At 45.7% G+C, this 16,952-nt stretch overlaps 1 protein-coding gene across 1 annotated transcript; it reads right to left on the bottom strand.

Moving 5' to 3' along the window:
* Positions 1-1,036: 1,036 nt before the first annotated feature.
* spg21 (SPG21 abhydrolase domain containing, maspardin) lies at positions 1,037-15,331 on the bottom strand. The gene is made up of 9 exons (XM_069718447.1): positions 15,158-15,331; positions 10,393-10,455; positions 8,117-8,278; positions 7,439-7,519; positions 6,072-6,217; positions 5,836-5,944; positions 2,152-2,259; positions 1,922-2,062; positions 1,037-1,532 (listed from the first exon to the last, which is right to left on the bottom strand). The coding sequence occupies exons 2-9, from the start codon at positions 10,453-10,455 to the stop codon at positions 1,413-1,415; spliced, it is 930 nt and encodes a 309-aa protein (XP_069574548.1). The 5' UTR covers positions 15,158-15,331; the 3' UTR covers positions 1,037-1,412.
* Positions 15,332-16,952: the final 1,621 nt, after the last annotated feature.

Below are 16,952 nucleotides of genomic sequence, written 5' to 3' on the forward strand. Positions count from 1 at the left end.
CAGCCAATCACAAGCTACTTTGGCGATGATTGACGCTTTGTATAACCAATGAGCTTCTGAACAGGATATTTGTCTTTCAGGGGCGGTTCTTCCAGCTTCACGACGGCTGTCAAGATGGTAATCCTCCACTCTCTTCCCGTGCATCGTGTGTTTGGGCTGAAATATGTTTGGATAGCTGAGTTTTAAGAGTTTTATCGTGAAAACGATGCCAGATTAACCTTTTACAAACTTTATAGTGCTTATAAGTGATATTCTAAATAGTTTGATCCTTTATTTTTTTATATAAATAACATTTTTTTTTTACCATATTACTTATGTCTCTGTATTATCTATCTATATAGTCTGTATTATTATGAACTTTGGAAGAGGTCAGATTCTATACTGTAGCCTCATTGTGTTGTCCAGCTGATACCTCACAGCTTCAGTCATTTACAGGCACTTTTTTACAAAAAAATTCAGGCGAGAATTAAAAACCTTTGACTTTAGTGTGTTCAAACTTGTATAAGTCAGTGGCAGTAACACCTACAGTGACTCTGACTGTCGAGGATAAAACGCAGGTTGCTAATTTGATCCAATGCAGTGTCTGCTGAAAATTTTCCTCCGTGTTGAAACTTAGGCATCAAATTCTTTGGAAAAATTAGACTGAGTTTGTTTATTCACAATTTTTTTTCCATCATCCTACTCAAAATTATTTAAAAATATATATATATATATATTTTTTTGCTGGCAACAAAATGAGCATATCTTTTTCACAAAATGTCTGGTCTATTTTCAATAAAATATGGGTTTACATGATTTAAAATCCTCACATTTTGTTTTTATTTACATTTTACACGGCATCACTACTTTTTTGGAAACAGGGTTGTAGATTCCAAAAACTGAATTATTATATTTTTTGTTTCTACTATTGCCAATGTTTTGTGATAAAAGATTAAAAAATCAAATCTACAGATGAAGTTTTCCAACCCATCAGATAAGCACATTCTGCACATTTTACAGATCAGCATACAAAAATAAACACAACTGCACAAAAGGGGAAATTCAAAAAATGACTCTATTCCAAAAGAAATGTCTGAATTACACGTTCAGATGTCTCCACAGCCAGCGTGTTCATGTGTGTGTTAACACATGTTCACCATTCAGAGAACACATCACGTCTGTTCAGGCAGTTTATGAGTGCAACAATTCATTCCACATAAGGCAAAGTGTTGTATGTCTTTAAAGCAAAGCGGCAGAGTACCAGTGGTGTCCAGGTCATTATCAAAATATTGCTTCATCTGTTGAATAAAAATATTCCCAGTTGACTTGCTGATTGACTGTTGAGCTCCATTAAAAAAATCTGTCGAGCGTCCTGTGAAAGGAGTTCAGGAGGAGAAATGTTGGGAGGCGGCCGCCTGCAGGTAAATCTCATCTCATTGGTTGTCTTCTTGGTTCCTGCTCAGGTGGGTCTCCTGCACCTCCAGCTCCTCAGCGCTCACCATGTCAGGACTGATGGCGGCATATCTCGTCCCGTGGAACTGACGTAGGTGAATCTATAAAAAACAACAACAACATTTAACTAACCGAAAAAACCGATCAATTAAAATCAATGATGGTTTTCTGTTAGATACGGAACGTACGACAGAAAAAAGGAAATGACCGAATCCGACATCCGAGGTCTTGTTAACGCTGACAATACACTTAATAGGATTTAATTAGGTTTGAGCAATATGGAAAACATTAAATATCACAATGTTTCTAGTCTAAGAGGAGATCTAGTCCCACACCTCAAGTCATCCCGAGGTCCTCCACCCTGAGGTCCTCCACCCTGAGCCCAGCCCCAGTAGTATTATTGTATTTGTGATCAGACAGATGAGCCCGTGTCCCTGGACAGGTTGCAGCTGATAACATCTGACACTGGTTCAGTGAATGATGATCGTACCTGGATGTAAAGGTTGACCTCAGCGCTCCTGCACAGGTACGGGAAGTTTCCTCCAGTCTTCAGGTGAGCTCTTCTAGCATTGGGATAGAGTTTATACATCTCCTCCTTGGCCTCCAGAGACAGAGCACTCTGATCAAACACCTGAACATCAGTGGACAGGAAATTATGTCATTGAGGAGCAAGAAGTCAAGTGGATGGTAGATTGATGAGAAGGATGGTTCAGCACTTACATCTATGATGGTCACAGCAACATCTTTTATCTTGTGCGGCTCCACGTACGAGTTCTGACAGTTGAGTGTCAGCCGCGATGCTAACTCACTTTGGTTCAGACTCTCCAACTGCAGCACAACAACAGACGGAAGTCAAGGCCAAGGAGGTGTTTGGGTCAAAATCCAAACATGCACACAAAGACATCATCTGTACACTCTGCTGCTACATGTTAGCATAACTTAGCATAATGACTGGGAAAAGGAGGAGAAAGCTAGCCTTCTTCGGTCCACAGTGCCACTGTTTGATTGAATTTGGAGTCACATGTAATATTTACTTTATATTTCCCAGTAAGGAACTATAAAGATGAAGCAGTCTGAGTCATCATTATCCTGAAACCTCCTGCTGATCCATTTGATGAGTGATGTGGGGGTTCAGACACCTGAATGTACAGGTGATGCTGCTGTACTGCTTCCTGGAGTCTGACCTGCAGAAGCAGGATTACAATGTACCACATGTTTCTCCATGTTTTTACACATTTCTACATGTTTTTATATGTTTCTAACCCAAATGTTTCTAAATGTTTCCAAACCACGTTTCTCCATGTTTCTCCTCTTCTACGCTCTTCCTAAGATGGCGCCATGCTAGTGGCAGCCTGTTACAGCAGCTCCTCCCTCAAGTATGTTTTCAGTATTTTTCTTTCTTCCTTCTCTCTTCTGAGTTGGTTTTTTTCTTTCACGTGTGTTAAGTGACGGTCAGACAATGGACCGTAACTTTTCAACTTTTCTGGTGGCTCTTCTTCTACCTTTTTCCCTCTTTGTAACGGAGAGTTACGCACGGTGGACTGGGGGCATTGTTATTGTTTACTCTCGTCCCCAACAACAAGCTGTGGATCACCAGTGACCTGAAGGTGCTTCTTAATCAGAAGAAAGCAGCCTTCAGGTCTGGGGACAGGGAGGAGCTCAGGAGAGTGCAGCGCCACCTGAAGGAGAAGATGAGGGAGTGCAAGGACTCCTACAGGAGGAAGCTGGAGGCCAAACTCCAGCAGAACAACGTGAGGGAGGTGTGGACCGGTATGAAGGAGATTACTGGGTTCAAGGGGAGAGAGAGACAACCAGGGGGAACCTGGAGAGGAACAACCAGGGGGAACCTGGAGAGGAACAACCAGGGGGAACTTGGAGAGGAACAACCAGGGGGAACTTGGATAGGAACAACCAGGGGGAACCTGGAGAGGAACAATCAGAGGGAACCTGGAGAGGAACAACCAGGGGGAACCTGGAGAGGACCAACCAGGGGGAACCTGGAGAGGAACAACCAGGGGGAACTTGGAGAGGAACAATAAGCTAAACTGTTTCTTCAACAGGTTTAGTTCACCGCCCTCATCTGTCTCCTCCACACACCACCTTCCAAACACCTCCGCTGCCCCCCCTGATGAGCTGCATGGACACAGAGTCCTAAAAATCCAAAGGGCTCTTCCACCATCGATGCCATGACACCCCTCACCCCCTCTCTGTGACGACTGACCAGGTTAGGAGACAGCTGGAGAGAATCCACCAGCGCAAGGCTGCAGGACCTGACAGCATCAGCCCCGTGGTCCTGAAGACCTGCGCCGTCCAGCTGGCTGAGGTCCTACAACACCTCTTCAACCTGAGCCTGAAGCAGGAGGAGATCCCGGTGCTGTGGAAGACGTCCTGCCTGGTTCCTGTCCCCAAGAAGACGACTCCATCTGGCCTCAATGACTACCGACCGGTTGCCCTCACATCTCATGTGATGGAGGTGCTGGAGAGGCTGGTCTTGGCCCACCTCAGGCCGCTGGTGAAATCTTCTCTGGACCCTCTGCAATTTGCGTACCAGCCTCGTGTGGGAGTGGACGACGCCATCATCTACCTGCTGCAACGAGCTCAGTCTCACCTGGATGGAACCGGTGACTCTGTGAGAATCACTTTCTTTGATTTCTCCAGTGCATTCAACACCATCCAACCACTGCTGCTGAGTGAGAAGCTGCGGGTGGTGGGGGTGGACACGTCCACCGTCTCCTGGATCAATGACTACCTGACAGGCAGACCACAGTTTGTCCGTCTGGGCAGTGTGCTGTCTGATACGGTGGTCAGTGGTAGGTGTATAAGGGATGGACAGGAGGAGGAGTCAGTGGACGGTGTATAAGGGATGGACAGGAGGAGGAGTCAGTGGACGGTGTATAAGGGATGGACAGGAGGAGGAGTCAGTGGACGGTGTATAAGGGATGGACAGGAGGAGGAGTCAGTGGACGGTGTATAAGGGATGGACACGAGGAGGAGTCAGTAGACGGTGTATAAGGGATGGACGGAAGGAGGAGTCAGTGGACAGTGTATAAGGGATGGACGGGAGGAGGAGTCAGTGGACGGTGTATAAGGGATGGACGGGAGGAGGAGTCAGTGGACAGTGTATAAGGGATGGACAGGAGGAGGAGTCAGTGGACGGTGTATAAGGGATGGACGGGAGGAGGAGTCAGTGGACGGTGTATAAGGGATGGACGGAAGGAGGAGTCAGTGGACAGTGTATAAGGGATGGACAGGAGGAGGAGTCAGTGGACGGTGTATAAGGGATGGACAGGAGGAGGAGTCAGTGGACAGTGTATAAGGGATGGACAGGAGGAGGAGTCAGTGGACGGTGTATAAGGGATGGACGGAAGGAGGAGTCAGTGGACAGTGTATAAGGGATGGACGGGAGGAGGAGTCAGTGGACGGTGTATAAGTGATGGACAGGAGGAGGAGTCAGTGGACGGTGTATAAGGGATGGAAAGGAGGAGGAGTCAGTGGACGGTGTATAAGTGATGGACGGGAGGAGGAGTCAGTGGACGGTGTATAAGGGATGGACGGGAGGAGGAGTCAGTGGACGGAGTATAAGGGATGGACGGGAGGAGGAGTCAGTGGACGGAGTATAAGGGATGGACGGGAGGAGGAGTCAGTGGACGGTGTATAAGGGATGGACAGGAGGAGGATTCAGTGGACGGTGTATAAGGGATGGACGGGAGGAGGAGTCAGTGGACGGTGTATAAGGGATGGACAGGAGGAGGAGTCAGTGGACGGTGTATAAGGGACGGACGGGAGGATGAGTACAGGGCAGTAGTGGAGGACTTTGTGGAGTGGGTGGGAAGAAATCACCTGCTCCTGAACGTGACCAAGACCAGAGAGATGGTGGTCGACTTCAGGAGGAAGACGACGGCTCCACAACCGCTGAGAGTTCTGGGAGAGGAGGTGGACATGCTGGAGGAGTACAAGTACCTGGTGTCTCCATGACAACAGACTGAACTGGAAGACCAACATCAACGCTGTCTACAAGAAGGTGATGAGTCGACTCTTTTTCTTGAGGAAACTTCGATCCTTCAATGTGTGCAGCGAGATATTGGAGATGTTCTACCATCTGTTGTGGCCAGTGAACTGTACTTCTCGTACTTCTACACCACATGTTTCTACATGTTTTTACACCACATGTTTCTACATGTTTTTACACCACATGTTTCTACATGTTTTTACACCACATGTTTCTACATGTTTTTACATGTTTCTACTCCACTTGTTTCTAGTTTCGACACCACTTGTTTCTCCATCACGTGTTTCTACATGTTCCTATATGTTTCGCAGTGTTTTTTCACTATGTGGTGACACGTCACTTAAACATACAGTAAAGCACCTCAGTAACCACCATGAACGCACACGTCCACTCACCCTGTCCACCATGAAGTCAATGGCATCTGCCATCTTAGGGTCCACTGGTCCTTTAGCAAAGTTCCCTAGAACAATCTTCTTCAGGAGGAATGCTGGCATCAACCAGAAACTGTGGAGGATACAGATCAAACATGAAACTGTGGAGGAAACTAATCAAACATGAAACTGGAGAAAACTAATGAAAAATTAGCCCTGAATGAAGGAGGTGTGGAGGAGAAGGCGGAGCTTCTGCTCACCTGTTGGACGTCCACGTCTGGTTAAAGATGGAGGTGTCACTGAACGAGTTACACAGGATCAGAGAGTGGACACGAGGAGACTTGTGGGTAACTTCTGCAAACTTCTGGGCCAAGAATCCTCCCAGAGATGCTCCGAACAGATGGACCTGAGAGGGACACAGAGGGCATGCAGGACCATCAGAGGACAGAGGAGACGCAGGACCATCAGAGGACAGAGGGGACTCCCGTAGGACCATCAGAGGACAGAGGGGACGCAGGACCATCAGAGGACAGAAGGGACGCAGGACCATCAGAGGACAGAAGGGACGCAGGACCATCAGAGGGGACACAGAACTGCAAGGCCATTAGTGTGGACACAGGACACTCAGAGGGGACACAGGGCCATCAGAGGACAGAGGAGACGCAGGACCATCAGAGGACAGAGGGGACTCCCGTAGGACCATCAGAGGACAGAGGGGACGCAGGACCATCAGAGGACAGAAGGGACGCAGGACCATCAGAGGACAGAAGGGATGCAGGACCATCAGAGGGGACACAGAACTGCAAGGCCATTAGTGTGGACACAGGACACTCAGAGGGGACACAGGGCCATCAGAGGACAGCTTCCACTGTGTGTGGTTCGTCATGAGAACCAACCTCCCTCAGTGGAAGACACTGATGCTAATGAGGTTTTTACTTCGTCATTTAATTTTGAGAAAAAAAACATTTTGATTAACTTTGTTATTTTCCATGATTCAAATGATGTCACAGCTACGGAAATAATTCAGTCTACAGTTCGTCTTTATATAACCATGATTACATCTCCCAATAATTCAGTCTACAGTTCGTCTTTATATAACCATGATTACATCTCCCAATAATTCAGTCTACAGTTCGTCTTTATATAAACATGATTACATCCAGCAGCCTGTCAGTGTTTTACTGCTGTAGCTGCTGTTGAATTAAGCCTATTTTATAATATAACTGTGCTCTGATCAGGACTTTCGAGGCCGATCACTGGAAGCAGTATCTGCTGATATTCATCACTGATCACAAGGTCTAGTTGGAACTTTTTATTTATGGCGTAGGATCATAAATGTACTCAACTATACTTAACACTGTACATTATACACTGTACAGCCTTTGTCTTATTACTGGAACAGGTAATTCAGAGAGAGATCAGTATCATTTATATATCATTCACATCATTCATACCTCTAAGATGACTTGTTCTGCATCAAGGCATCTTTCTCTATGAAAACAATAATCTCTGCTTTTTCAGCAGACAGTTTGTTCCTGCTCTCATGGTTAATATTCCTGCTGCGCTGAAGAGTCGCTCTCCATCTACACCTGTACACGCTTTGGAGCGAGCGGAAACCCAGTCTTACTTTATCCAGCTGCAGGTGATCTAGAAGCTTCCTGAAGCCGTCACAGAACTCCATGAGATCCCAGTACACCGGATACTGCAGCTGTTGGGATAATAACATGTTTACTACAGCAGGCCCGGTTAGTGATTACGAATTCAGTTGGTTATTAATACCTCCTGATCTGATCACAAAGCAGTAGCGTGTTGTTTCAAAGTGGTGAACACTTCAGATTTGATATATTTCTACACACGTGAAATTTCTACACGAAGTAGATCAGGTATAATTTAATTGACCGAAATCTAATGTTTATTTGTTCTCTTGATCTTGTTTTGGACTTGATTGAGAGTCTGATGATGCTGCAGGTGATACTTATGCAGAAATATAACACGTATTAGAGTTCACAAGCGTTGTATTCGGTACAAAAACTAACAAACAGAAACATTTCACACACCAACTTAAACCACAGCAGACACCCACACTGTCTGTGCACTTAGTATTTAGCATGTCATTGTACTGTAAAATGGGCTCGGTCCAAGAGGAGGTGACTCTAGCTCTTTCTTCTTTTTAAGATCTACTTCTTTGCAGTACGTTATGTGAAAACAGGGTGAGGAATGTGTGCAGTGTTTGTGATGGTCCTTGTGTGAATCCAGTGAATGTGACAGAGAACCAGCTGCAGAGGTCAGTGAGTGGTGAGCTCACCGAGATGACTCTGTAGCCCCAGCCGGTCAGAGCCAGCACCTGCTGGAAGAACACCTCCGCTGTCCCACTGACCGGAGGGAGGAAAATTATGGGACACCTGATGCTCTTTGGGCCAGCATCATACAGCGACCACACCTTACTGTCATCATCATCGACAATAATCTGGGGGAGACAGAAACACAGCAACATGAGGACACATCCTGATCATTAAAATATCCCCATCACTCCAGGACACACGGACAGTTACTGCTCTCCATGTCAGAGGTCCAACAGTTAGTCAAAAAATTGAGGACTGGTTACCAGAGACTCTGTCCTGAGCAGAAAGACCTGTTGTTCACGTGCGTGCACACAGCAGGAGGAAGGTATAACCCTAAATGAGTGACTGGAACAAGTTTGGTCTTCTTATCATCATCAGTTCCTGAGCTACACACAGTTTTGTGAGCAGTGGTCCAGGTGTGTGTGGGATGTCTCCGTGGATATGACCAGCGATATCAACAGACCTCCATCATGACAACACATCGCTGGACCACTCCTTTTCACCGGATCTATCTCCCTGCTCAGGTCCCAAAAAACTGTCGCAAACTTTGATAATTCTCTGCTCAACTTTCAGATGTGTAAACCATCGCAGACGCAGAACGAACGCTGCTCACTAACTAATGATGGTAAGAAAACTAAATCTGTACCAGTCATGTATTAGGGTTATATCTTTCTCCTGCTCTGTCTACATTACAGTGCAGTCTGTGGTGATCAGTGTGTGTTGATCAGTCTGTAGTGATCAGTGTGTGGTGATCAGTATGAGGTGAGCAGTCTGTGGCGATCAGTATGTCGAGATCATTCTGTGGTGATCATTCTGTAGGGATCAGTCTGTTTCAGTATGAAGTGATCAGTCTGTGGTGATCAGTGTTTCAGTATGAGGTGATCAGTCTGTAGTGATCAGTCTGTGGCGATCAGTCTGTTTCAGTATGTAGGGATCAGTCTGTAGTGATCAGTCTGTGGTGATAAGTCTGTGACGATTAGTCTGTAGTGATCAGTCTGTAGTGATCAGTCTGTGGCGATCAGTCTGTTTCAGTATGTAGGGATCAGTCTGTAGTGATCAGTCTGTGGTGATAAGTCTGTGGTGATCAGTCTGTGACGATTAGTCTGTAGTGATCAGTCTGTGGTGATCAGTCTGTGACGATTAGTCTGTAGTGATCAGTCTGTGGCGATCAGTCTGTTTCAGTATGTAGTGGTCAGTCCTTTTCAGTATTAGTGAGTGTGAGGACAGACTGTCTGGTTGGTTGGTTGGTTAGTGAGGACAGACTGTCTGGTTGGTTGGTGAGAGAGGACAGACTGTCTGGTTGGTTGGTGAGTGTGAGGACAGACTGCCTGGTTGACTGGCTGATTGGTTAGTGTGAGGACAGACTGGCCATCCAGCCAACTGGCTGGTTGGTTAGTGTGAGGACAGACTGTCGGGTTGGTTGGTTAGTGTGAGGACAGACTGTCTGGTTGGTTGGTTGGTTGGTTAGTGTGAGGACAGGCTGTCTGGTTGATTAGTGTGAGGACAAGACTGTCTGGTTGGTTGGTTAGTGTGAGGACAGACTGCCTGGTTGACTGGCTGATTGGTTAATGTGAGGACAGACTGTCTGGTTGGCTGGTTGGTTAGTGTGAGGACAGACTGTCGGGTTGGCTGGTTGGTTAGTGTGAGGACAGACTGTCTGGTTGACTGTCTGGTTGGTTAGTGTGAGGACAGACTGTCGGGTTGGTTGGTTAGTGTGAGGACAGACTGTCTGGTTGGTTGGTTGGTTAGTGTGAGGACAGGCTGTCTGGTTGATTAGTGTGAGGACAGACTGTCTGGTTGGCTGTCTGGTTGGTTAGTGTGAGGACAGACTGTCGGGTTGGTTGGTTAGTGTGAGGACAGACTGTCTGGTTGGTTGGTTGGTTGGTTGGTTAGTGTGAGGACAGGCTGTCTGGTTGGCTGGTTGGTTAGTGTGAGGACAAACTGTGTAGATCTGAGCTAACAACAGGTCGGTAGGGGGCCTCGTGAATCACAGTGAACACTACAGCACTGTTTGCACTCTGAACTTAGGAAAGAGCAGAATTCTTGAGCGGCTCAGCAGTTTCAAGCTGAACCTTCATCATGAGGTAAAAAACAGACGCTCACCAAGCTGCAGCTCTGGCAAGAGACAGACTACTGACAGGACAGAGTCATGTCTTGTGATGTATGAAGGAGTTCCTCCAATCAGAAGCCTGGGAGGTCATACCGACCAATCAGGATCCTGGGAGTTCATTCTACTTACCCTCTTCAGGGGGACGGTACTTCTGAACCAGTTGTAGTCTGGAGACACTTTGATCTCGTCCATCTGTGGAGACAGAAAGACAACATGAAGGACTCCGGTCACATCCAGGAAGGACTCCGGTCACATCCAGGAAGGACTTCGGTCACATCCAGGAAGGACTCCGGTCACATCCAGGAAGGACTCCGGTCACATCCAGAAAGGACTCCGGTCACATTACATTACATTTATCTGACGCTTTTATCCAAAGCGACATACAATAAGTTCATTTCAACCATGAGGGTACAAAACCAGAACAACAAGAATCAAGAAAATACAATTTCTTCCAGAAAGCCAGACTACAAAGTTCTATCAGTAAGTGCCATTTTAAGATACCAAAGTTCTACTATTCAAGGTAAAGTCTGAAGAGGTGTGTTTTTAGTTTGCGGCGGAAGATGTAGAGTTCACATCCAGGAAGGGCTCCGGTCACATCCAGGAAGGACAGAAGTCACATCACTGTAGCGTACATTGTTTGAAGTATCCTTCTCAAAGTGCCAGAACCACATGTCCTCCCCAGTTATCTCATTTGACCCTGGATGGACCCGTTCCACTCTTCACCTCCACATCTTGATGCAGGATGTGGACCTTTGTTAAACTGCTCTGGCCCTTTTGATCACCCTTTTACCTCATAAAACCCCAAAACCTCTGACACAAGTGACGATATCCGCACCGTTTAGCTGAATAAAGCATCCACCATCCCTCTACTTCAGCCCACAACACCACAGGACGCCTTCTAATCCCTTTGGTCACAATCACTTCAATACACACACATTCAAAAGGTGAAAATCTCTAGATGCAAGATGGTCACCAGTATTGACCATCTCCAAGAGCCACGTCTCCCTCATGTGGTCATACGTCACCAAAAACACACAAACTATAATGAGGACAAAGGATGGAGTTTGTGAGTTCTAATTATATCCATTACTATAATCTATTCTATGATATGATTCTGCTAACAGTGTGATATTGATAGAAAGTGTTCTGCATTGAAAACTATGTCGTTACATTAAAATATGCCGACAGTCTCTACTCTTCCATGCCTCACTCTTCTCCGACTCCTTCATCTCTCTATCTGATTAATTAGGTAGAATTACCCTATCGTTTAAAATGTGATCTGTGTTGTAATAATATATCTCATCTTAAGTTGGTGAAGTGAAATAAGGGACTTCTTTTATGCATAGTTTGAATCAAATCATGCCAAACGGGGGCCCTTATGACACCTCCTCAGGACACCTCCTCCTCTTCCCCTGAGACAGCGGGATTTGTTTTCTTTTAGATTCGTTTTAATTTTTGTTCCTCTTAGAGATTTTCAGTTATCTTTTAAGTTTCTTTAAGTTCTGACTTAGTCATTTTATACTTTTTTTTTTTTTGCGCACATAGTTAATCAAATTCTTAAAAGTACTTCAGCTACTTCGCTGATTATGTACTTAATTCAATGCATTTTTGATGATACGGTATCACTATTAGTATTTTTGTTAACGCCACAAGCCAGGCCAGCTCCAAGCGTTCATCAGAGTTATAAGAAGTAACTATTAGAAATCGCCGACCCAAGATTGCCTCAACTTGCTGACGTCCCCCCTGACCGGGACGTTTACAGCATCCCTGCCTGACGGACACCACGGGACCTCAAGGCCAGCATCACATCCAGATGGACAGATCGGAGCTGAGGACGGAGATAAACACCTGTGATTCAACTAGCATTGACCGGACCTGAGAGCACCACCATCTGGACCTGCCTTCGGCCCGCGGTTGAAATCGTCACAAAGTAGGCTGGTTCACATCTTCAGGTTGGTGTTTCACTTAGCCATTATATACCTAAATCCACTCATTCAATCCTTTTCTCCATTAGCCTAGTCTCAAATTCCCTCTTTCACTTCACTATCAGTAATCAATATGAATTTGTACACTCCCTTTCATATACACATATCTACCATTTAATCATTTACTGTGGGAAGTTATGCAAGAAATCCCTTTTAATTAGACCCAACCGTGTCATGGTGGTAACTTTCTGAGTATATCAAAGGATTAGAATTCCGATACGAGAATTCATGTTTTACATTACGATTGACTGATTATATACTGAGTTGAATTGATAAATTGTCCAATATTGGACTGGTGCCCCTTCTAACAACGAGAGACAGATTTAATCCCTCACAAATTAAATTGACATCACGCTACATCACGAAGGACTACAGTCACATCACGAAAGACTACATTCACATCACGAAGGACTAGGTTAGGTTAGGTAGTTACTTTATTAATCCCCAAGGGGAACTTTTTTCTCTACAGCAGCATACAGGAAAGCAATAAAATTATAATAAAATAATAAAAAGCAATAAAATAACAGTAAAAAAATATAAAATGCACAGTATATACAGTACAGTATATATATATATATATAATATACAAACAACCAGTCACATCACAAAGGACTACAGTCACATCACGAAAGACTACAGTCACTTCACGAAAGACTACAGTCACATCACGAAGGACTACAGTCACATCACGAAGGACTAGAGCCACATCACGAAGGACTACAGCCGCTTCACGAAGGACTACAGCCGCTTCACGAAGGACTACAGCCGCTTCACGAAGGACTACAGCCGCTTCACGAAGGACTACAGCCGCATCACGAAGGACTACAGCCGCATCACGAAGGACTACAGTCGCATCACGAAGGACTACAGCCGCTTCACGAAGGACTACAGCCGCTTCACGAAGGACTACAGCCGCTTCACGAAGGACTACAGCCACATCACGAAGGACTACAGTCACTTCACGAAGGACTACAGCCACTTCACGAAGGACTACAGCCACATCACGAAGGACTACAGTCACTTCACGAAGGACTACAGCCACATCACGAAGGACTACAGCCACATCACGAAGGACTACAGCCACTTCACGAAGGACTACAGCCACTTCACGAAGGACTACAGCCACATCACGAAGGACTACAGCCACATCACGAAGGACTACAGTCACTTCACGAAGGACTACACTTCACGAAGGACTACAGTCACATCACGAAGGACTACAGTCACTTCACGAAGGACTACAGCCACATCACGAAGGACTACAGTCACATCACGAAGGACTACAGCCACATCACGAAGGACTACAGCCACATCACGAAGGACTACAGCCACATCACGAAGGACTACAGTCACTTCACGAAGGACTACAGCCACATCACGAAGGACTACAGCCACTTCACGAAGGACTACAGCCACTTCACGAAGGACTACAGCCACATCACGAAGGACTACAGTCACTTCACGAAGGACTACAGCCACTTCACGAAGGACTACAGCCACATCACGAAGGACTACAGTCACTTCACGAAGGACTACAGTCACATCACGAAGGACTACAGCCACATCACGAAGGACTACAGCCACATCACGAAGGACTACAGTCACATCACGAAGGACTACAGCCACTTCACGAAGGACTACAGTCACTTCACGAAGGACTACAGCCACTTCACGAAGGACTACAGCCACATCACGAAGGACTACAGCCACTTCACGAAGGACTACAGTCACTTCACGAAGGACTACAGTCACTTCACGAAGGACTACAGCCACATCACGAAGGACTACAGCCACTTCACGAAGGACTACAGCCACATCACGAAGGACTACAGCCACTTCACGAAGGACTACAGCCACATCACGAAGGACTACAGCCACATCACGAAGGACTACAGCCACTTCACGAAGGACTACAGCCACATCACGAAGGACTACAGCCACATCACGAAGGACTACAGTCACTTCACGAAGGACTACAGCCACATCACGAAGGACTACAGCCACATCACGAAGGACTACAGTCACTTCACGAAGGACTACAGCCACATCACGAAGGACTACAGCCACATCACGAAGGACTACAGCCACTTCACGAAGGACTACAGCCACATCACGAAGGACTACAGCCACATCACGAAGGACTACAGTCACATCACGAAGGACTACAGCCACATCACGAAGGACTACAGCCACATCACGAAGGACTACAGCCACATCACGAAGGACTACAGCCACATCACGAAGGACTACAGCCACATCACGAAGGACTACAGCCACATCACGAAGGACTACAGCCACATCACGAAGGACTACAGTCACTTCACGAAGGACTACAGTCACATCACGAAGGACTACAGTCACATCACGAAGGACTACAGTCACATCACGAAGGACTACAGCCACATCACGAAGGACTACAGCCACATCACGAAGGACTACAGCCACATCACGAAGGACTACAGTCACTTCACGAAGGACTACAGTCACATCACGAAGGACTACAGCCACATCACGAAGGACTACAGTCACTTCACGAAGGACTACAGTCACTTCACGAAGGACTACAGTCACATCACGAAGGACTACAGCCACATCACGAAGGACTACAGTCACATCACGAAGGACTACAGTCACTTCACGAAGGACTACAGTCACATCACGAAGGACTACAGCCACATCACGAAGGACTACAGTCACATCACGAAGGACTACAGCCACATCACGAAGGACTACAGCCACATCACGAAGGACTACAGCCACATCACGAAGGACTACAGCCACATCACGAAGGACTACAGTCACTTCGTGTCCTTTTAGCTGCTGTTAGCTGCAGTTAGCTGCTGTCAGCTGCGCAGCTAACTGTTGGACCACAGGAAACACAGTGTGTCGGTGTGCTCACACTCACTCACCCCAGATATTCAGCGTGTCCCAGCGGACTTCAGCCCGATGCTGCCGTGCTGCTTACAGATGGTCGTCACCGTGTCCGGAGCACTTTATCCATTTCTGGGGAGCATTTCTTCTGCTGCTGCTGCTGGTCATATGACTGCTGGTTCACACACTTCCGCAAAGCTCCTGCCGCCGCCCATCTCTCTCTCTCTCTCTCTCTCTCTCTCTCTCTCTCTCTCTCTCTCACACGCACACGCACACGCGCGCGCGCGCACGCACACACAGAGCACTTCTTATTGGGTCTTTTTGTAAATAACTAATAGGTTCATTACCGCCAGTGTAAAGAATTTACTATAAATATATAGATATAAAACTTTATTTGTTTTCTTGAAAAATACTGGGTTAATGGACAGAACCTTATTATGATAATTATTACTATTATAATTGTTGTTACTATTATTGTTATTATTATTATTACTATCATTTATTTTTTCCTTCCGTTCGAGGGGAATGAATAACAGCTCTGGTGAAAGTTACTAACGACCTTTTATTAGCCTCAGATAATGGACTCGTCTCTGGACTTGTTCTTCTGGACCTCAGTGCTGCTTTTGATACGATTGATCATACGATCTTATTACAGAGATTAGAAGACGTTACGAGGAATAAAGGAACTGCATTAGACTGGTTCAAATCCTACTTATCAGATAGATTCCAGTTTGTCCATGTCAACAATGAATCTTCCAGACAAACAAGAGTTAGTTATGGAGTTCCACAAGGCTCAGTGTTAGGCCCAATACTTTTTACTTTGTACATGCTTCCATTAGGAGATGTCATCAAGAAGCACTGCATCAACTTCCATTGTTATGAAGATGACACTCAGCTATATCTTTCTATAAAACCAGATGAAACTAATCAGTTAGTAAAACTTGAAGCCTGTCTAATAGACATAAAGTCCTGGATGACCAAAAACTTCCTGCTTCTAAATTCAGACCATACAGAAGTTCTTGTACTTGGTCCTAAACACCTCAGAAACTCTTTCTGTAATCACTTAGTTACTCTAGATGATGTTGTCTTGGACTCCAGCAAAACTGTGAGGAACCTTGGAGTCATCTTTGATGAGGATTTGTCCTTTAGACACCAGATAAAGCAAATCTCCAGAACGGCCTTCTTTCATCTACGTAATATTAATCAAATCAGGAAAATCTTTCCTCAGCGTGACGCAGAAAAACTCATTCATGCGTTTGTTACTTCTAGACTAGATTATTGTAATTCCTTGTTGTTAGGATGTCCAAATTACTCATTAAAAACCTGCAGCTGATCCAAAATGCTGCAGCAAGAGTAATGATGGGATTTAACAAGAGAGATCATATTTCTCCAGTTTTAGCTTCTCTTCACTGGCTTCCTGTGAAATCAAGAATAGAATTTAAAATTCTCTTGATGACTTACAAAGCTCTACATGACCAGGCTCCATCATATCTTAGAGATCTTATAGAACCATATAATCCTAGCAGAGCACTTCTCTCTCAGTACGCTGGTCTACTTGTGGTTTCTAGAGTTTCCAAAAGTAGAATGGGAGGCGGAGCTTCAGTTTTCAGGCTCCTCCCCTGTGGAACCAGCTCCCAGTTTGTGTTGGAGGGTCAGAAACCCTCTCTAGCTTTAAGATTAGACTCAAAACGTTCCTTCTTGATAAAGCCTATAGTTAGAGCTGGCTCAGGTAGACCTGAACCAACCCTTAGTTATGCTGTTATAGGCCGAGGCTGCTGGAGGACCTCGTTACATGCTGAGCTTCTTTTCTTTCCTCCTACTCTTTAACTGACT

Source organism: Brachyistius frenatus, unplaced genomic scaffold (genome assembly GCF_029030835.1).
Source record: "Brachyistius frenatus isolate BFR_SWC_R1_liver_20210118 unplaced genomic scaffold, ASM2903083v1 Contig_191, whole genome shotgun sequence".
Classification (NCBI taxonomy): domain Eukaryota; kingdom Metazoa; phylum Chordata; class Actinopteri; family Embiotocidae; genus Brachyistius; species Brachyistius frenatus.

Excerpts from the sequence above, each read along its gene's own strand:
- spg21 (XM_069718447.1), bottom strand. The coding sequence starts at position 10,455 with ATGGACGAGATCAAAGTGTCTCCAGACTACAACTGGTTCAGAAGTACC. Across the intron at positions 7,520-8,116 it reads GGGGCTACAGAGTCATCTCG|CTGCAGTATCCGGTGTACTG; the intron begins GTGAGCTCACCA and ends TTATCCCAACAG. Across the intron at positions 6,218-7,438 it reads ATCACCTGCAGCTGGATAAA|GTCCATCTGTTCGGAGCATC; the intron begins GTAAGACTGGGT and ends TGTCCCTCTCAG.